The 22,783-nt window shown below is 27.4% G+C and overlaps 1 protein-coding gene across 1 annotated transcript in view; it reads right to left on the bottom strand.

Moving 5' to 3' along the window:
* LOC107457234 (pre-mRNA 3' end processing protein WDR33) overlaps positions 1 to 22,783 on the bottom strand; it is a gene marked incomplete in the record, with an annotated part of 63,006 nt that overhangs the window by 25,066 nt on the left and 15,157 nt on the right. The window contains 7 exon segments of the mRNA XM_043053584.2: positions 1,776 to 1,930; positions 8,688 to 8,814; positions 11,477 to 11,574; positions 13,345 to 13,496; positions 16,605 to 16,700; positions 20,157 to 20,261; positions 20,335 to 20,403. Of these exon segments, the coding sequence (XP_042909518.2) occupies positions 1,776 to 1,930; positions 8,688 to 8,814; positions 11,477 to 11,574; positions 13,345 to 13,496; positions 16,605 to 16,700; positions 20,157 to 20,261; positions 20,335 to 20,403 (802 nt within the window).

Genomic DNA, 22,783 nt, shown 5'->3' with positions numbered 1-22,783 from the left:
AAAGCTGTCTTTCTAAGCATCATCCAGAATTTCTGCCACGTGTTATGGCATCCAAAATTTCCGATCCTGAATACTTTCCAAAATCAATGATGCTTGACACTGTTATTGAACAGTTTTCATCAAAAAATAGTGGAAAATTATGGCAAAAAAAAAAAAAAAATAAGTAAATAAATAAAATTCCTAGCTTCCACAAAATTTCTGTCAATTCTTTTTTCTTTGCACTCAGCACCAGCATCCTCTGTCTCTATCGAAAGACACTTTTCAACTTTCGGTTTGGTGCAGAGTAAACTTCGAAATAGATTAGGAATAGATAAAGCTACAAAACTCGTAAAAGTGTATTGCCATCTAAGAGAGAAATGTAGACACTTTGAATCTGTTGTATGATAATAATAATAAAGGAAAAAATTGACCTTTTTTTTAAAGTTAACTCTTAACATCTGCTGACAATTTTTAACTATTTGGAGAAAGTTTATCACAATTAAAAAACAGTTAAAAATTAAAATATTACTTTTAAGATTTTTTAAATATTTTTAAGATTTCATTTGAATACAATTTATTTTGTTTCTTTTAATCATGTTTAAAAATATTGAAAGCAAACAAAAAAAAATTTATTAAGTGATACATTAAACAACAATAAACAAATTTAAAGTTTTATTATCTGATTTTAAAAAAATGAGCTATAACTTTTTATATATGCTTTTTTATAATTTTAAGATTAATTTGTTTTTTGAAACTATAAAGTTAAAATGCATATATTTATCTAAATATTTGAAAAAAGGGACAAGTAACTGATACTCTTTATAATTATACATAATTTTAATTTCACTTTCTATTAATCGTATTATAAAAACATTGAAGACCATTAAATATTTATTCCAGTTTAATTTTATTACAGGTAAAAGTCAGATGAAATTTTAGTGTTTACTTATACAACACTATTTAATAAATAAAAATATTTTCACAGTAAAATTTATGAGCACTAAATGAAAAAACCCAATTTTCCCCGGGTTTTTTCAAATAAAACCCAATTTTCCCCAGGTTTTTTAAATAAAACCCAGGCGGGTTGGGTTTTTTCAAAAATCCCCGGGTTTTTTCAAACCCTGGATAATTCCCATAGTAAGGTGTTAATGCATTCTTTGAAAAGATTTCAGATTTTTGACTCAAGTTAATTTTATAAGTTAATAAGCTGTAAGTTAATTTTTCTAATTATGTCTGTTTTTCTTTTCAATTTTTCTTGACATACTTCCATTTTTAAAAATTTTTATCTCATTTTTTATTTTGAGATTACAGTTTTGATTTTTTTATCACTGTAAAGTCCTACATTTTATTTCATAGAGCCAGTTAATTTGTTGGTTCACAATTATCAACGTAGCAACAGAAAACTCCAAGATGAAGCAATGGGCCAGGCTACTCTTTGGAGAATTTTTTCAATGAAACTAACTCACATTTGCATTACAAGGAGAGGCAAACGTGGGTAGGTAAATGACACATAAATCAGCACGGTGAATGGTGTAACCTGTTTCAAAACAACCAGCCATTTTGGATATTTTTTCAAGAGAAACTAAATCTGTCATAAAAAATGGAGATCCCAATATAAGATTTTTAAGACCCAAGGACTGTTTTCTATATCTTTTAGACACTCTGCATAATTAGAATACATTATTAGTAATAAAAATTCATAAAATCCACACTTTAAAAAACAAAAACAAATTTCACCATGGAATTTTTACATACTTAAATCGTAAAAAAAAACAAAAAAACAATAGTTTACTTACTAGTAGCTTCTTTTTTGTGTCCTCGAAATGTTTGCATTTCTTGGCTCATATTCCTTATGTCGAACAGTTTGATCAAGTGGTCTCGAGAGGCTGTTAATAGCCAATTCCCATTCTTGTTCCATTTGGCATCCATAACAGTGTTTTTGTGAGCATGACTAGTGAAAAAGAAAAGGCATTCAATATAGTCAACAAAACATTGAACCAAACATACCATGTTTAAGAACTTTTGCATGCGTTTATCATCTTATCGTTTTTGCTCATTTAACTTCATGACTTTTTCTAACATAATATTCAGCTAATATTATATTATTATTTTGTGTGTACTTTGTTTGTTTCGAAAAATATGCGTCGTATACCTATTTCTACTACAACTGGTCACTTGACCGGTAGAACAATTTATTGCTTCATATGGTTCAGAAATGACGATGTCATGCTTGTTCAACATATTGCATTCGATCAGTTGCATATTTCTGCGAAGGCGGTTGCATAGTGAGTTCAATTAGAATAACTGTGAATTCAAATTTCAAGAAAGTGCCATTTTAGATTGGCATTTTTGTGTCAGAAAAAGTGACAAAAACTAAATGTTTTGTTAAGTAGTTTATATTAAGTAGTTAAGTAGTATAGTATTTACTGCCGAAAATACGATCAAAACGTTACGTCGATTTACGATACCATAGGTGTAAATTGAGCGAGTCAAAAGGTGATTATCTAAATGCATGATTCAAATATTACACGTAGGTTTCTGTAGAAAAGAAAACTAAAATTTCTCAATCTTCGAAAAATCTTTCTGCAAGAACTTTATAATGTCCTGCAACAATGTCGTTGTGATTCTACCACAGGGGTAGGAGGAGGGATAATTATTGAGAGGTATTTGATGGGCATCTTAAGAGAAGTATAAAAATTAAATAAATCAGAAATTTGGGGGGTCCACACAAAAATGACATCTTAGTAGAATATAGATTTTTATAAAATAATGTATGAAAGAGCAGGCTAGGAGGTATGCCAAAAATATTACAGAATAGTAGAGTTCATTTTCCCAGAATGAAGGACCCTGTTTGAATAGCAAAATATGTCATTTAAATAAACTTTAAAATGAATATTAGTAGAAACTCAAAAAAAAAAAAAAAAAAAAAAAAAAAAAAAAAAAAAAAAAAAAAAAAACAATAGCTAGGAATAAATAAAAGTAATAAAATAGGTGTTAAAAATCAATTGGGAAATGGATCAGATCTAATATGTTTCTTAAATTAAATAGGACAGGGATGTGAATAAAAGGTTAGTCGGAATTATGTTAAATCAAATTACAAGAACAAATATAGTTGAAATAACATGTTTTATTCAATGAATAAAATTTTCAGATTTTTTTCTTTGAATTTTCGACTGAAAAAAGACTTTGTTTTTTATTGTTACAAATTAATATATGTTCCATCTTAAATTTAAAAAGGCAAAATATGTTTGTCAGCAAGCAGTTTTTTGCTTGACCAATGGACAATTACAGCATATCATAAATTTTCTTATTTTCATACCTAACTTATTGGAAATTCTTCCCTGAAACCGAAAATCTGATTGTTTTTTTCGGCAAATGTTAACTTATTTAGTTATTAAACATTTAAATTGCCCTAAAAGGCCTCCGTAAGTGATGCAATCAAAAACGACCCCTGATTGGTTATGACGTCAGATGTGCAGAAGGGAAACGTGCCGTCTCCATCCGCTAAGGCTATTTCAATGCTCTTTTTGTTTTGATATGATGTATATCGTATATGATGTATAAAAATTTTGTGAATTAAATTTACAGTTCTGAGAGTGTGTGCAAAATGAAAGAAAGATTTTAAAAATTTAAACGTTGTTATTTATCATTAAAATATCTGAAGAAATGATTATGTAGCTCTTTACAGCGAATCAACATTTCTTTTTGGCTGAAATCAGTGGTGTTAAAGTTCATAGAAAATACTATTTTATTTCACTTACTTTTAAATTAAAATAATGCTTCATTACAACCTAATTACTTAATTAAAATAAGTCACAGATTGGATAGAAATTTGATACATTTTGATATAGGATGAATGATTTTATAATTCAGTATTGCATTAAAACAAATCAGTATTTTCCTAAATCTAGTCCATTGAAAAATATCAGTCCATCATCGTTACAATCTATGTGCTAATGATCAAAAATTCAATTAAGGTAATTTAATGTTGCTTCTTCAATTTATTTATTTATTACTAGAGTTGAAAGATTTTCTTTTTAAGTAAATATTTACTAATGCAGTTTATGTCATCTTTTTTTTGTTTCACTATGTATTAAATACTTAAATACACATTAACGCTTAGATTTATTATTCCTAGCTTAAATAGGAATTCCGTTATATTTTTAAATTTATAAATTTTAATTCCTTTTTCTGCAATATAGTATTAATAAAGTATGGTTATTGTTAATTTCTCTCCTTATTTTTGCAAGCCATTTGTCAGTGCTTGCAATGAAGAATTCTAAAATAGTAAAATTAATACATTATACATTTTTAATTTAAAAAAAATAATAAAATAGTTTTAAAAAAATCTCAGGTTATGCATACGGTATAGCCGAAAACGTATCAACACTTTCAAGAATCTAGACCATTGAAATATATCTGACCATCATTATCACCATAATCTAGTTATACTTAAAATTTCACTTAATTTCTCATTTATCCACATCTAGGACTGGGCGATATTAGAAATTATCTATCGTGATGCATCATCAGTTTTACATCGCGATATAGCGATGTATCACGATATAGTATTTTAGAACTTCATTTACTACTAAGGCACAGAAAGTCAGATTTCTATCAAAACTTCATACTCAGATTGATTTAAATCAATTTATAAATTTGAAGATATACATGTTTTGCTTAAGAGAGACATTAAATAAATTGACTACAAATTACAAAGCTTACTTAAAATATTTATTGAAATGTTTGTTTAGAAATTCATAATTCGCGTCAAACAAAGTGTTAAAAACTTTTTTTAAAGTATTTTTTACAAATTAATATTTTCTTGTACTATTATGCATAAATAATTACATAATTAGTAAGTTCGATCGCAATGTTCAATTTCTAAATGAAACGTTAAAAATTATTTATATGTTTAAAACAAAGTGCTAAATAAATTTCAGAAAAAAAAAGAAAAAAAAACGCTTTTAAAACACTAATTTTTATTATTATCATTTCAGTTATTATAGTTCTATTATAGTTCATTTACGTCACACTAGAGCTGCATATTGGGCTATTGGCAACGGTCTGAGAAACATCCCTGAGGATGAGCCGAAGACATATGCCATCACGATTTTGATCCTCTGCAGATGGGATGGCACTCCCGCTTCGGTAGCTTGGCGACCTGCACGCAAAGTCCAGCACTTTAAGGTAGAACAGTTTAACGAGGAACAATACCGTACACCCTCGGTCCCTACGCAGACTGATCCAAGTGGTCACTCATCCGCACACTCACCGCAGCCAGTGATGCTTGACTTCGGTGATCTGCAAGGAACCGTACTGTGTCTTAACGATAAGTCCACTGCGGGACATTATCATTTCAGATAAATAATTTAAATTAAATTATATAATGACCGAATTATGAACGAAAAACAAAATAAGATTTAATTTCTTAAAAATAAAAAAATTGTGATATTCGATAATATATTTAGCTAATTAACAAATAATATGAAAAGAATACTTTTTAAAAAAAATTATTATACTCTCTAATAAAACAAAGTGCTAAATGATTTAAAAAAAAATGAATAAAATGCGCAAACCTTTCAAATTTTTTTGTATAAACAAGGTTGATTGACTTATGTCCAAATCCAAATGACAAAAATAAATTTTGTTTTAACTTTATTTCTAAAAATAAAAACAACAAGATTTATAAATTTAAAATCAGTAATAAAAACTCATTAAATTATTAGAAGTTTCATCCAAAAAGTTTTTAATAAATTAAAAGAAAGTAAAAAAATAACCTAACAAATTCAATGTATAATTTTTTTTCTCTTAATAAATTACTACTAAATAACTTTTAACTCCTATTTTTTTTTTAAAAAAAATAGTCTTCAAGCCATTGCCATTTGTTTTATGTACAGTAGGTTAATATGAAGAAAGATTGATAATTAAAAATTCGAATAATCAATATGTGAGAAAGTGTCCTTCAACCAAGTGTATATATAATACAAAACTTCAGTTTAATGAATATATCTCTTTGGGAGCGCCAAAATAGCCTTAAATGTTTTACATGAATTGCCAAAAACTTATTGAGTAAGTGTTATTTGTGTTTTTGCTTCACAAATGCTTAAGATAAACTCTTAAAGTAATAAATATTAATAGGTTATAATAAAAATGTTAAATATTTTCCCCTAAGCAGACTAATGCTTTCCTGCTCCAATAAGAACTGCATTATGTGTTACAGTTGGATTTTTTTTTGTAAGAATTCATACCATTTTATTTGTTGCATGATTTCTATATTATTNTTTTGTTTCACTAAAGCTAGAGAACAAAAATAAAAAATTAACTTACACAAAATGGAAAGAAATTCTAATGCACATTCTTTATTATTTATTAAATAATTAAAAAATAAACAGTAATGTTGATATTTTTTCTCAATATTTTTATTCTTTGAGTAAATAGGAACTTTGCTATAGCGAAAAATTATTTTTATATGCATTTATAAAATTTTATTCCTGTTTCTGCAATAAAGAACTAAATAAATGCATATGCTTGATTTCAAATACTCTTATAACATAGATTAAGGTAATGAAAGTAAAGTTAATAAAATCAGCAGGAATATATATATATATTAATTTAAAGTTTTGCTAGGATCACAAGTTTTTTAAGAGGCTACTGCTATGAAGACAATTTCATGCTTTGAATTCATGCTAGAATAAATAGATAAAAATTATCAATAACTTAAGCTGTCCTACATTTTAAAATCTAAAACTATTTATTCTACATGAGAAATTGATCCAACGTTTCTTTCACTTAAGATGAAAATAAAATATTCCAAATGAACTTGAAGTTTACATTAAAATTAAGATTACAGTTAAAAAATGAAAAAAACGAAGTTATTTTGTATTTATAACGTATCATTTATAAGCAATACCATGCACTTTTTTTATTGAACTAAAAAATTTTAAATATTCCGAGCTAGAAAATTTCGTCAAGTATTAACAATGTTTCAGTGGGTACCACTGAAATTTAACATAATAAAAATACGTTATATCAAATCCACATTTTTATTAAGCTATATTAAGGCGCAATTTTTTATACAGATAGCTTTAGGCCATCTAAAATGGTTGGATTTAATTAGAAAATTTAAACGAAAGCAAGAATGTATTGGTTTTCATAGCATGGTTATTGTAAGTGAACGGCAGATGGACATGTGTGACGTCAGTTCGTGAATAATCACGTGACTCCCCGTTTCAGGTGAAAACGAAAGTAAGCGTTTTTTGATTGAAAATAACTAAATAAATAGCCTTCTTAGAAAAGTAATAAAATGTTTTCTGGGAGTTTTAAGAGATTCTGAATGCATTAAAATTTAAAAAAAATTTGACTGTAATTGTCCATTGGTGGTGAAATATGTGAAGTCCACTGATCTCCAGTTTTCCCTGCAATGCACCCAAGTTTTATATTAAATACACTATAAGATATTTTAAAACTCTTTAAGGTGTTGAAGATCTGCATCAAAAAACTTATTAAAATTTGGTAAAAAAATTTGGGAAAATAATTTTCCAACAGTGGGCATCAGAGCATAAAAATAATATTGATCTCACAAAACTTAAATAATTTATTCAGGGTATCTGTTACATTTTAGATTTTCAAATTCCAATTAGATTCGTATAAATTAGATTTCAAAAATTTTTCATGACTTAATGAAGTTGCTATTTTCTCCGACAAAAACACCACAATAAATTTAAAAAAGCATTATAATAACATTCATTGAAACGATAGGTATAACCAAAACTGTTATACTCTGCATCTTCATATTTATAGATTTAAAATTTTAAAAACACAGTGAAAGAGTTGAAGCCATAAAATAGCNATACAAAAGCAAATCATTTTCTTCTTCTTTTTTCTGCAGAATTATATTCTAAAGATACTTTTCTTGTTCATCGAAAAGGAGAGGAAATACTCCAGATTTTTCTGTTCTCTTTTCGGAATAAAAAAAATTCGCCAATGACTGGTTTGCTTCAGCTAGAATTTTAAATTGATAAAATAAAAAAATAAATGATAACAAAAATTCTGAAATCACAGAAGTTTAAAAGATAATTCTCTCTAGAAATGTCTTTTCTTTCATTTTTTGAAAGAACACCATAATTTTTAAAGAACACGATAAAAACATTTTATATATTAATCAAATATGACTGTGAGTGGGGATTTTGTAACACAAATTCAGACATTCGGAACACCATGAAATGGGGGGGGAGGGGCAAAATTCCATTTTAAAAATTCGATTTTTCGGCTACCTAAATCCATGACTTTCCATGATTGTTTTTAAAAAATAGTAAAAATCATGACATTTCATGACAAATTTTGTTCAATACTGAAATTCATGACTTTCCAGGAGCGTGGATACCTTGTTCATTACAGATTACATGCAATGGTAACACTAATGAAAGCAAAAATACAGTAAGTACAAAATGATTTTGATTTCAATTCAAGGTGGGAAATCTCACTGCGAAAATTTCTAAGAAAGTGGGAGTAGTTACGCCATATCTGTAGCAATATACAGATATACAAAAATAATTGTGGGATTCAAAGAAACATAGAATTAGAGACAAATTCAATTATACAATTTTTCTCCTCGCTGTAAGGAATGCTACATAGGCGATTTTTATAAAATAATCACGAACTTTGCAATAAAAAATTATGTTACAATAAAAGAAAATGTTTCCTACATTGTAGCTAATGATTGTCCACTTTTGGGATCCCAAAGTTTTATAGGTTGCTGAGAATCTTTGCTCCCAGATACTATGAGAGATTTCTGAGGATGCCAATCACAACATTTAACATCGGCTCCATGACCTGTAGAACAAATGTTTCACTAAAATTAATTCTTCAAAAAATTGTGTACATTTATGGCTTCATATTTTTTTCAAATGTTTATAAAAAGTAAGTTGCATAAAAAATTAGTACAGTAGAAGTTCCACATAATGCAATTATGTGGAACTTCTACTGTACCCAATATAACTGTAAAATTACTTTTACAATCTTTAAAGCAAACCAAAATCAATACATTTGTTGGGTTTAATTTCTTTTCATATTAAATACTTTTGTTCAAAATTCAATTTAAAGCATTAATATTGATCTAACATGTTTATTACGCCAGTTTAATAATTTGGAAATGATCTATGCAACAAAAAATTTCATATCAAGCAAAACTTCCTGTTTCATGGTTTGCGTAGTTAAAATCTTCTACTGTATAACAAAAGTATGGAATGCTTTTTAATCTAAAAAATTGTGTACAAATTTAACTTAAGTAAATATATATATGTGTGTGTGTGCGTTCAAAATGTAGAGAAAACAAGGAAAAAATTACAGAACAATGAAAAAAGGGGAAACAAAAGAAAAAAAATTATTTTAAAAGAATTTTAAAAGAGTTGGTATAAATGTAATATATTTAATTATTATTAAAAATTATTATTTAAGTTACATTAATTATTATTAAAAAGCTTACTTACTTTGCAAGAATTAAAGAGTTTTTACTTAAAAAAAGTCCTTAATCGTCTTTTGTTTTACATAACTTTGGCGCTTTTCTGCAGCAATGTTTCGCCATTTTTTAGGGATAACAGGAAGGCTGGCGTCGCCTATTTTTGTTGTTCTAAGTATTCAGTAGCATTTATGACAGCTTTAAGTTCATCTGTGTGAGAGATTTTTATATGTTGATTTTTATCGTCACTGTCTTCATCTTCTTCGCTAGGTTCATTTTCATTATTGACAATATTAACGATCATTTCATGGGATCAAGTTGTTAGGTTTTGCTTTCCCGAGTGTTTGGAAGATAAAATTCAGATTTTTTTTTCGGCAGTATTTTTAAAAATAAAAAATAAACTAGAACCAAAAAATCCATAAATATTTGATAGCTCGGTTTAAGCGGAAACTCGGATAACCGGGGCTCGGATTATCGGGACTCTACTGTACCTCTAACCAAGAATTAAATATTTTTTTTAAAAAAATCCCATGTTCCAATAAGTTAATTATTATTCAACACTATTTTTACTAATTTGCTTTTTCCTATCTTAATATTTTTTAAAATTTTGAATACAAGTGTAAATTGGATCCTCCAACGAAATCCACCCACTACAAGGAAATAAAAAGTGACTTTATTATGAAAGTGGTTCGTATTCACTACATTTAAGAAAAAAATAGTTGTAATCCTAATTAATTACATTTGTAATAAGCGAGTTGTTAAATCAGGGTAACAAACGCCAGAGGGCGTATGTGCAAGGGGAAAAATTGTAGTTGTAGATGATGTAGTTGTATGTAACTGCTGCGTGATGAACCATCCATCACCACATCCTTTAATAAAATTGTTTGTTTGTAAATAAAGTCGCCTAGCATTATTTATAACCCCTTTATTACAGTTGAAGCTATTGACGACCTTACACTAATTGCAGTAGCTACAAAAACCACTCAATCTTATTTATTACATAACTTTTTCTTTTAATTAGAGAGAAAGTGTTGGAAGCTACAGAACAGGAGGGTAATTTTTCTCATGTCCATTTGAAAATTCAAAATTTGTTGACCATAAATAATACATCAAATCTGGTCGCTTGTCAATAGAATTTTGAATTTAAGTAAACTTTTGTCTCAATATTTCTTGTTATTTTCATATTTCGAAATAGCAAAGTATTTATAGCTTGAATTTATATATTTTTGTTTACTCCGAGCTATTAATTTTTCAGCATTAATAACAACATAAAGATTAGTAAATAAAAATATATTTAAAATATAAAAATATATTTTTTATTCAAATAATAGTTAATTTTAAATCATGAATTTGATAAATGTTTCCCCATGTTTTAAAAAACCTTGAAAAATGAATTTTTGAGACAAAAATGCATATTTATGATTATGTGATGATGAAAACTGGTTTTACCTAGATAATTAAAAAAATTGGAAAATATTTTTGTTTAACAAGATAAAAATTAGTAGTTTCTGTTATGGTGTGAAAAATACAGGTGAACTTCAACAGGTGTTCTAATACAACAGTTCTACACTTTGTTTATTTAATTTTTATTTTTTCGGCAAAAAAAAATTCCAACTATGAAAATATTCTTTTCCACTGAAAAATACGAAAGAAAAGAGAATGAAAATTCTGCACAACTCTTATAACATACCCTAAAATTGGAGTATTCTATTATAACATACCTTAAAATTGGAGTATTTTTAAAATACATATTCCTTCATTTAGCTCATTCATAGTAAAAAAATTAGGTTTTTCCTATTTGCGATAACATGTAATTAATTGTAATTTTGAATGAAGGAAATTTAAATTCAAAACTACTTTAGACAATCCTTACCTAGATAAAAGCAATTTTTATTAATTTCATATTAAAATAAAAATTTATAAACTGTTTTGGAGAGAAAAAGTGAACCTCTATTTTTGAAGGATGAAACATTCTAAAGCTTTTAAATTAAATAAACATACAGTAAACAGAAGAAAAAAATTAAGCTGACTTAATACCTCTCAGAATTTTTTCTTCAACGCATTTTAAAAAATCCCAAATCCTTATAGTGCCATCATCAGAGCAAGTGACAAATTTGGTATCAACAGGACAAAAACTAAAATACACATAAAATAAATAAATAGTGTATTTTTTATAAACATTCTAAGCAAATGGTTTATTAAACTTGAAAAAAATACAGATAGAATATATACTTAAAATAAATATCGCATAACATTTAAAAAAATACATAAAACTGAACCACTCGAGAAGTCTTAATTTTGAAACTGTTGCTAGCAAATTCATTGATACAGATAACTATTAGTGACACAATTACCTAAAGCAAAAATTTTAATATTTAAACATTTTCACTAAATATTCACAGATAGTACTAACATTAGAAAGATATATAAGTAAATTTCAATGTTTGAATAATTATTAGCTGGAATCAGTGCTACAAGAAGAAAAATTATTATGGAATTATTTCAGGTAAAGAGAATAGAAATTTTAAAATATAGGAGAGAATTCACCTATCTTTCGAAATTCATTTCTCAAGTCACACACAAACATAATTAAATAACATAATTAATTTATGATAAAAAAATATGCATAATTAAATTTTTTTAATTTCAAAAATAGAAAAGAAACAAGAATAATAAATAATATTGTACTCAGCATTAACTTTTCATATGCTATAAGCAATATGCAGTATTTGTTACTTGTTCAGATAAAAAATAATAAATAAAAGTATTCAAAGTACAGTATGGGACCCCTAACCCAGCATCCCGAAATTCAGCACTTAATCTGATCTAAATGTTGTTTTTTAAGGAAATTTTTATTGATAAGAAGAAAAAAAATCTATTATATTTAGGAATTTTATTTTGTTGAAGTAAGTAACTTTATTTTATCTCTTAAAAATAAAAAAAAGCATAAAAAAATAATAAATCAGTGTCAAAGGAAACATCTGTTTCTAATGCAGTTTAAAATAAAGTGAAAGGGAAAAGTAAGAACACCTGCATTTCCAATGAACAAAATAAAGAAATGCAAGTTACAAGAAACTGATTAATCAATCTTGACAGCTGTGCAAGCACTCTACTGGTTTGTCCCCACATTACCCTCTCCTGTTTGACCATAAATTAGCCACACCTTTTTGACATTCAAAACTACTAAGTGGGGTACATAATGAATTCTATCCCTTTTGTGGCTTTTTTTATTTGAGGTAAATTATACTCTTTTGCATTTTTTATTACTTATTCACTGTTAATTTTTTTTTTTTGTTAATGGATAGCTTGTTTTTTTAATCGTATTTAGCTGTCAGCTTGTTTTTTTAAATCGTTATTAGTTAGATTATAAAAAAAATTTGATCGTACAAAAAAGATATAGTATTTCTATTATATAGATAATTATTCTAATTAATGAAATTTCTTAAGATGGGGCAGTTTTAAATTCACCCCATCATAATGGACAATCAAAATTTAACTAAATTTATTGGAATTAATTAATTTTCTGAAATTAACATTATAATTGAATTACTGTTATATATGGGAGTCATATTGGAATTTCTGAAAGATATCCGAAATACGGAATTTCGTCGGTCCCGAGAGTGCCAGATTTGGGGTCTTATACTGTACAATGACTAAGGGATATTGGTGTTTTGCTTATTCTTACAATTCTTGAAAATACAAAAATGATTACATAGAAAAAGTGGATGTTAATGAACTGTAAGATGTTTGTAATCTATAACTGAATCATAAAATTAAAAAAAAGGTTTTGAACTCTACATTCATATTCAGTAACATTAAATTATTTAGCTAGTTGGAATAAAAAGTAATCAGTAGCAAATATGTATAAATACAGTAAAGAATTCAAAAAGTAATAATAAAAGAACCTGATTCCTCGTAAGGGTTCTTTATGTGCTTGGAACATTTTTACATTGTTCATATTGCTTTGCCAATATTTTACATATCCCGCATGATCACCAGTTACCATCCAAAGATCATTGTGACTCCAAACCATACATCGAACAGGAGAATCGTGAGCCTAAATAGAATTACAAGAAATTAATTACATGCAACTAATCAGCAACAAGTAGGATATTGATGACCTAAAAATTTTTAAAAAATGCCTTTTAAAATAACATTAAAAAGCAAAATAATGCCCTTAAAAATTTTACTGTAAATCACATATTTAATTATAAATCGTAACTCGTATTTCCAATTTTAATAAAAAATGATTAAAATAGTTAATTAAATATTGAAATTATGAATAAAATAAAATGTAAATTTATTATTTTTTTTAATTATAAATAAGAATTTTGTTCATATAAATAAGCATTTTTAAGTTGCATTTCAATTTTCAAGAATATTGAATGGCATCGTATTATCTTATATCATCATTGTATACTAGTATCATTGTATACAAACCATGTATACAAGTATCATTGTTTATTAATATTCTTAAAATTGAAAGATTGTCTATTCAAAAGCAAAATCTGATATTTTGAAAAACTCTATTAAACATCAATACTTGTTATCGAAGAATATAGAAAATGACAAGTTTCAATGAAAAATTTACACTGATTTACAAAGAAAAAAATTAACTCATAAGGACAAGCAAAATGCTATTTAAATAAAATTTTAAAAAAATTAAAAAAAAACATTTAAAATTTCAAAGAAAAACAATAATTAAAAAAGGGAAAAAATCTCAAAAATAAAAAACGGCCAATGCAAGAAAACGCAGTGATCAAAGAATAATGAAATTTGCTGCGGTCACACATACTCTGCACAGTCTAACTTTTACTCTAATAAAGATGCATCAGAAATCATGTACAGTTAATAGTACTGTAATAATGGTCATTAAACATTAAATGTCACAATGTAATGTATCATAGTAATATGTTAATAATTAATGCTTTATGGCACATTTTATTGCAAGCAATTAGGGGGATTAAAAATTTTCAGTTGCCAATAAAAATCCGATACAAATATTTGACTACCAATACGATCACAAGAGAGACTTGAAAATCTCAAGAAGCATTAGTGTGTTGCAAGTGAAGGCTCGTAATGAGCTTCATGTGTTGAGGCTAATAAGATTTTAAAGTTACAAAAGCATTATCTACATGGGATAAACATAACAGATTTCAAAACTACCAACTTTTTTTTATTTATTATTATTTTGTTACAGTTAAGCTTTTGAAACATGTTTCTATAAGAATAATTCATTCAAAATCAACTGTAATTGAAAAAAAATTATGTATAAAAGTGCAAAATTAATGGAGCAAATTGCTTGCTTGAAAAAAATTCTGATAATCTTGAGATGGCCATGATCACCATTTTCAGTGATACTGACAGTTAATCTTCATTTTGAAAAATGAGTTTTGCTTAACCTAATAACAAAATGTCACTGGGAAAGGTAACAAATAAAAATATCAGAATTATTTCAGTTTTTGATTGTAGCAGTATATTTTTTAAAAATTCTGTGCATGATTAAGGATTTATTGCTTTTGTTTCAGTTTTTATAAAGATCAGGTATACTCAGGGGTGATTGTGAGCTGAACTCATCAATCGCATTTCAAAAATTTATTGTCTTCATAAATTTAAATCATTGATATTTTAAAAACAATGAAATTCTAAATAAATCACATGCAGCATGATTTAAATTAATAACTATGTCTAGGTTTACTTTTATCTCCAATCAAATTTATTATTCTAGTAGATAAAAAATATTTACAGATGACAGAGATGCCAATTATAAATTCTAGTTCTAATATTTTTAAATAAAATATAAAAGAATTTTTATACATAAATGCGATTGATCAATGATTTCTTGAAACTTCTGGAACTTGGATTTCTGGATGGCAATTAGAGAAAAATCCGGAAATCCAAATTTTTTCTGGAGCACAATCATCTCTGAGTACTTTAAATAGGCAATATAATTTATTAGAAAAGTAAAATGAGCTTCCTATTAATCATCAAACATTTCAACTATATAAAAAAAATATAATCGTTGTTTATTTTATATCAATTAATAATAAAAAATATAGAATGTACAAAGAAATGGATCAAAATAAAAATTCAGCCTTAACATTATTTTATCTACAAATGATGTCACACTTAGAGGGAAAAAGAGGGGTAGCCAAAATTATGGAGAGGGGGGAGAAGGGGTAACGATGTTACAAAAAACATTTCAGTTGAAATAAAAACATTTCAAATGAACAGATTTAATACTGTTTTTATATGTTTTCAACAAAATTAAAACACATTCAATTATTATACAGGGTGTGGCAAAAAAGTCAGACAAATAATTTTCAATATAACTTCATTAAAAATAAATACACTAAAAAAGTAAAATAAATAATAAGAGTAGACTTTTTACTAATAAATAAATTTTTTTGGTTACAAAGTGGTTGCCTTTTTTTCCAGGAATGCACAAAGGCTTATTGAAATTTTTAGCATTGGGTCTTCTACCTTTCATCCTGCAATTGTCTTAAGACTTTCGTAATCAACAGAGACACTCCCTGCTTAAAAAACTCTAAAATAGAAGATCTTTTGCTTGACATTGTAATGAAGCCAAAAAGAACAATACATAAATTAAGAGCTATAATGTAAAAATATTTCATAATTAAAGTGAAAGGCAAAAAGAAATGAACACACAAATTAAAAAGAAACTTCTATGATGGCAGTAACTTTGTATGAGTTTTTTTGCTGTCACTTCCAATAGTTATGCTCACAAACGTGATTAAAAACTATTTTAAAAATAATTGAAATATGATCTATACACGTCTTATTTCTGAACTGCTAGCTTATCTTTGTAATATACCAGGTGATTATGTAGTAATGTGACAAAGAAGGGTAGTGAAACGTGGCACTTTGTGACAAAGAGAAGGAGGGAGTTGAAAGTATTAATAAAAAAAGTGAAATATCAATTACGAACGGCTCTTTAACAATGATTGCATGTAGAAATAAAAAGCATCATACGTGAATATAAATTTTACGATAAACTAAATTTTAATTCTAGTGATCATTAAGTACATGATCACTAAAATTATCATTTCTTCTCATAGGAAGACATAGTATTTACATAACTATGAGAAGAAATGGATAAGAGAGATATATCACAAAAAGAATTAGAGAACAACTATTATTTTACTTGTAAAATAGTTTCAAAATTAAAAGTTAATCCATTCCATAAAGTAAATTCACCACTAGATGCACCAGTCACGAGTCTTCTACCTTCAGGTGTCCACTAAAATTTAGGAAATTCTTTATTACAAGCATGTAGTTACAAAGCAAGTGATGTCACAATATACTTACACACACATGTACATTTACCTATGCCGTGCAACATATCTACATATTTACAGATTGTATACTTAGAATAGCCTCCCTCCATTAATAAGTTTCTTTTTTTTCATCGACTGTTTTAGATATAAAATCAAAAATTATAGTTTTTAAATATTTTATAATATTGATTAAAAAAAAGTTTAGATAAATATATTTTGTATTTGTAACATCAGTCACATAAAAATTACAACATCAGTCACAAGGGCTTTTCTTTTTATTTGCCACTTTCTATTTGTCATTTCACTTTTTTTAAAAAATGTTTCTTGTCAGTTTAAAGCTTTTTCTTAATTAAATTTTAAAAAACCGTCCCATTATTGCATATGGAAGGAGAAGTATTTCAAAATAAAAATAAGATGTATTATTCAATGTCCCTCCTATGTAATTTATCAATGAAAAATATTTAAAAAATAAGATAACATATCAAAATGTAACATCAGTCATCATAGAATTGCCCATTTATGTATATACATATAATAATATGCATAGGTATTTGTGTGTACAATGTATTTACATAACTATGTTTGAACATATACTCCTTAAAAGTATCCATTTAGCAAAACAAACAATAGCATTCATTTTAATATGCGTATATGTGCCTTGTGTATAAAAGTAATCAATTACCAACAATCCTGATTAAAATTTAATTAAACCCACTTGAAATTAAGATAACATTATTGCAATAATTGTATTTTATAATTTATTACATAATTGGTTATAATAAGTTTATAATTACTGAGAATTATGATTTCTCTTAAACTCAAATTATGATAACATGAAGTCACAATTACTTGCAATTATAGATTTTAATTACTTGTAATCATTATTATCTGTAAAGACTTTTTGTTATGATTACAAGCAATTATTGCCTGTAATGAGAAATTATGATAATATTTTATTACTTGATTACAAATAGTTGATAAACGCTTAACTATAATCTGTAATTAGTTACATTCATTTCTAATCAATTACTATAATCATCACATAAGTTTCCATGAAAATAACAAAATATTTGCAATTTGCTTCTCTCATTCAAACATTTAGTCAGAAAAATGAGTTAAGACTGATATATGTATTATCATGATGAATGTATTAAGACTGATGAATGTATGAAATCATTAGTTCAAAATACGCATAATGAAAGATGAATAACGACTAAATTTACAGATAAATTATCATTCAAAATACAGGATGAGAGTAGTCAGAAAGTAAAAAAGAGGAAATCCAAGACTGAATAATTTATATATATATATATGTACACACACACGCACACAAATTTGACAAAAAAAGAGCGATTTTTAAACTTGTAAACCATGTGATTATAAATCCCGACGATTAATTTTATAATTGTAAGAATATGAATCACATGCATAATTTTAAATTGCAAGAATATGAATCACATGCATGATTTTAAATTGCAAGAATATGAATCCCGATATGAGGTTTTTAAATCACGTGAATATGAAACTCTACATCGAATTAAAAAAATGTGAAGATACATATCATGCTGCGTAATTATTAGATCACGTAAATACGAATCACGATTTTTTAAAGCACGTATACAAACGCAAAAACGAATCACGACATTGGATTTTAAGCTCGCATGAATACGAATGGCTACATAAGGTTTTAAAAGCGCGTAAATACAAATAGCAACATTGGATTTTTAAATCTCCCAAAAAAGAATCGCAATGTACGATATTTAAATCGCCTGAATAAGAAGAATCACAACGTTCAACTTTTAAATCAGGTAAATACGAAAATCGATGTTTGATAATAAAATCGAGATTTTAAAAATGCATAAATACAAAAAGCGATATTGCATTTTTAAATCTCGTAAATAAAAATCATAATGTACGATATTTAAATAGTGTAAATAAGAATTAAAATGCGCAACTTTGAAAACAGGTAAATACGAAAATCGATGATTAATATTAAAATCGCGTGAATAAGAATCGAGATATTTGCAGAGTCTGGATTTGGGATTTCTAAAAGGCTTGTTTGTATTGTTTAGACACAATAAATACAAATTTACAAGATTAATTGAATGAGGAAATATTTTCACTGCAAATACACCTCTATTTTTTATCCTCGTTTGCTCACGACAAGAAGCAGCAAGGTCTGAATTACGAAAATACGAGCTATGTGGCGGACGGATAAAAATACGGAAAATGTTATTTTCTGTTTGTAAAAGCGCAGAAATTAGCTAAAATAAGTAAAAATGCGGAAGGCTTAGCAGCTAGGACGTAGTTTGAATTTTCTGTTTATGTTTGAAAACCGTAAATAAATGTTATTATTTTATTTCAACGACTGAATTCTTTTAAAAAAAGCGGGATATTTATAAAAAAAAAAAAAAAAAAGGAAACTTTTAGAGAATCGGAGTTTTTGATAAAAAGGCTGGAATTCCAGAGACAAAAGCGATAAAAGCAAAGATCCACTAAAAAGCAGAAAAATCTCATCCCTGTATAAAGGTCAGCCAGTTTAATCCCAAGGAAATAATTTTTAGAAAAACTTTAAAGGGAGGAATGAAGACTTCAATACTTTCACTCCGAGGAAAATTAAACTCCTCATAAAAGATTTTAACTTGTGCAAAACAAAATTTCGCTGAAATTAGCAGGAAAAATGGAGAAATCTGAAAAAAAGCGGAAATCCGCGAATCCGTGGACGAACCACCTCCCTGAAAATAAATTTAGTCTGACTAAATTTTCCTTGTGTGATATCAGTGGCATAGTTGTGGGGGACAAAACCCTCTCCGAAGTTATTAGTTTCCGAAGTTTTTAGTTGATTAACAAAAAATTGTATGGTAAGTAGGATGTAGATATAAAAAAAGTTTTCATTCTTTATAATTTAAACGTTTAGAATAAATATAGAGAGAAATATAGATATATCTGATGAACCCCTCGAACATACATTAAAACTATGCCACTGAGTGATATCTATCTCTGTAATAAATGCAGAAGGAAGTTATACAAAAATCACAAAAAGAAACCTTTTTAAAGAATCAAATAAAGAAATGTTTCTAAAGATTTAAATAAAGAAACTTCTTTAAAAAAAATTAACTAAAGAAACTTGTAAAATTTAAATAAAGCTAAAAAAAAAATCAAATAAATAAGAAACATTAACTTTAATTTCACAAGGTGAGAAAATGTTTTCAGAAAATATGAAATTTAAAAAGTACAAAACACATAGACTATTCTGTAATCTGATATTTTGTACTCAATTTTGATTTCTGAAAACTTCGTACTCTAAATTAAAATCTGTGAAAACAAGAGAAATGCAGAGTTAGCATTCCTGATAAAATTACATATTTCCTACTTAAAACTACGCTTACAATATCAAAAGTTTATTGCAAATAACTTACTGCCACACAAAATATAGGACATCTCATTTTGTTAGTTGATGTACGCACAAATTTTGTGGTGACTGCATTTATGGGGTTGTCAGGCATACTCAGTGGTGGCGTCATCTGAGAAGTAGAAATAATTCAGCAACAAAAAATAGATAAAAAGTTATGAACGATAGTTTGAAGGAATAAATACCTCTGTATAATATGCCGCATCAGGCTGCATTACTCTTCGGTCTCTGTAATCTCTCTGCCATACTCGAGCCTTTAAAAGACATACATATTAAAGTAATCATTAAAAAAAATAGAAGCAAATATTTTTTTTTTAAAAATATCTGCCTAAAAAAATATGTTCCTTTCTGTTTTTTTTTTCAATAACAATGTTATTTATTTTAATAAAGAAAATTTTTCCTTTCCAAATATCTTTTAAATGAAAAATTTATAAACATTGCAAAATGAGAATTTTATTCTATATCAACAGCTCTGTATATAAACCACTTGTTTTATAAACATTATTTAGTGGGTCATCATACTTGAAAGAAAATTTTCACATGAATTAGATAAAGATTTTAAGAGATTAAATGAGATAAATTTGAAAATTGAAGAGTGAATGCAAATTAAGTTTATATTAAAATGAAAACTCCGACAATAATCTATCAAAAATTAAGTAAATTTCACTGAAATATTTAATAAAGATATAAGTTGTAAGAAAAGCTGATTTATAGGGTAGTAATAAAAAGAATTTTCTTACAAACACAAAGTTAACAACTCCGGATAACTAACTTGCAGACAGACATATGTTTAATATGTCTGTTTAAATTCTCAAGATTTAATTCAAGATTCTTTATCTTTTCCAGATTTATTGCTCATAACAGATCTTATGTGTGTGATCTGGTTATAATAAGTAATAAGAAAAAGAAAATCCTAGCAAATAAATTCTGCAAAATTATGAAAATATTTCATCTAAAAAAAAATTTAAAAAAAAAACTGTAGGTCAGATTGTGCAAGACCATTGGAACATTGAAGTGAGAAGAAGATGGAACAGAATTCTAATAATCTATAGATTGGGCAATATTAAATTATAACAGACTTATAATTTAATATAACTTATACTGACTTAAGTTTGAGATTAAACATTTCAAACATTATAAATTTTCTTAAAAAAATATTTTTACTTTAAGAACCAGTGTATATATGCTAGTAAATACTAGTCACCATTACCTTATTCTAATTTTTAGGTTATATTAAATATGGGATCACCGAGTCACATAATTAGTTTATCAAAAATATTTTTATCTCATCCATAACTTTAAATATTTCATTCAGAGTCTTTGTTCTCCTTTTTGGCATATAAACGAATTTAATATTCATACCAGCAACCCTTAACTCTAATCCAAAAAAAAAAAAACAAGTTTCCCTTTTGTTTTAACAGAGCCTAGCAAGCCAAGGACATAAACTGTCAAGGAGGCACTCTTAATGGTGGCTCCATGATGATGTGGACTGTTTTTTCATGCCATTGACTGGGTTCTGTAATCCGATTGCACCACCCATGATAGACTAGAAAAGGTAACCAATTGCAGCCATTCTTGGACTTCATGTACCCAAGCAACAATGAAGAAATTAATAATATTAGTTTTAATAGTCCTTTATTAAATATTAAAAGATAAAAGTGTTGAGATAAAAGTCCTGAGCACGCCTCCCTACCACGCTTTATAGCCACAGATTTGCACATGGTAAAAATATCAATTTTAAATAGCTAAACAAAAAATTCATTAATAATTATTACACACAATTAACTCAGGACTTCCAATCAGGCTCTTGTTAGACCAATTCTAGAATATGGCAATCCTGTCTACTGCTGTGCTTCTCAATCTAACTTAAACAAATTGGAAAAGGTTCAACTGAGCGTCATTCGCATCATAACTGGATTGAAACGTAGCTGTCCTTCAGAGATTGTCCTTTACGAGGCAGATCTGCTACCTCTTAACTTTAGAAGGCAAGCTAATTTAGTGAAATATTTCAATAAACTTTCCAGCTTAGACCAAGGCAATTTAACTGTTATTTACCTAAATAATTGGACCTGCAATCAAAGGCTAAAGAAAAACATTCCTTTTAGTCATGTTAAATCACAACTGTTAATCGCTGAAAATATTGAACCTTTTTATCTTCATTGAAATCTCAGTACTTGCTTGGATCTTTCCAATGTTAGTTCCCATGAAAGCCTCCCTACCACGCTTGATAAGAAAGACTGTGTGCCTGACTTCCTCAGACAATTGTCCCTGGAAATCATCAATAAAATCCCTCCAAACGACATCAAAATATTCTCTGATGGCAGTAAAATGGATAGACAGACTGGCAGTGGGGTATTTATTGAAACACCTCGAGAGAACTACACTCTTCATCAACGAAACCCCGATTTTTGCTCCGTCTTTCGAAGCGAACTAATTGCAATCGACAGGGGACTAGAGAAAATCTTGAGTGAAGGGCACCTTGGAAATACTTGGATACTATCTGACAGCCGTAGTTCAATTCAACACCTCAAAAATTGGGCCCTCATTGGAGATAAAACCAGTTTTTCGATCTTACAAAAAGTAAAGCTCATTTCCCAACAGCATGAGGTCCACTTTCAATGGATCCCGTCCCAC

Source organism: Parasteatoda tepidariorum, chromosome 3, assembly GCF_043381705.1.
Source record: "Parasteatoda tepidariorum isolate YZ-2023 chromosome 3, CAS_Ptep_4.0, whole genome shotgun sequence".
Lineage (NCBI taxonomy): Eukaryota > Metazoa > Arthropoda > Arachnida > Araneae > Theridiidae > Parasteatoda > Parasteatoda tepidariorum.
The sequence above is the reverse complement of the archived record's forward strand: the minus strand, read 5'-3'. Positions and strand labels throughout refer to the sequence as shown.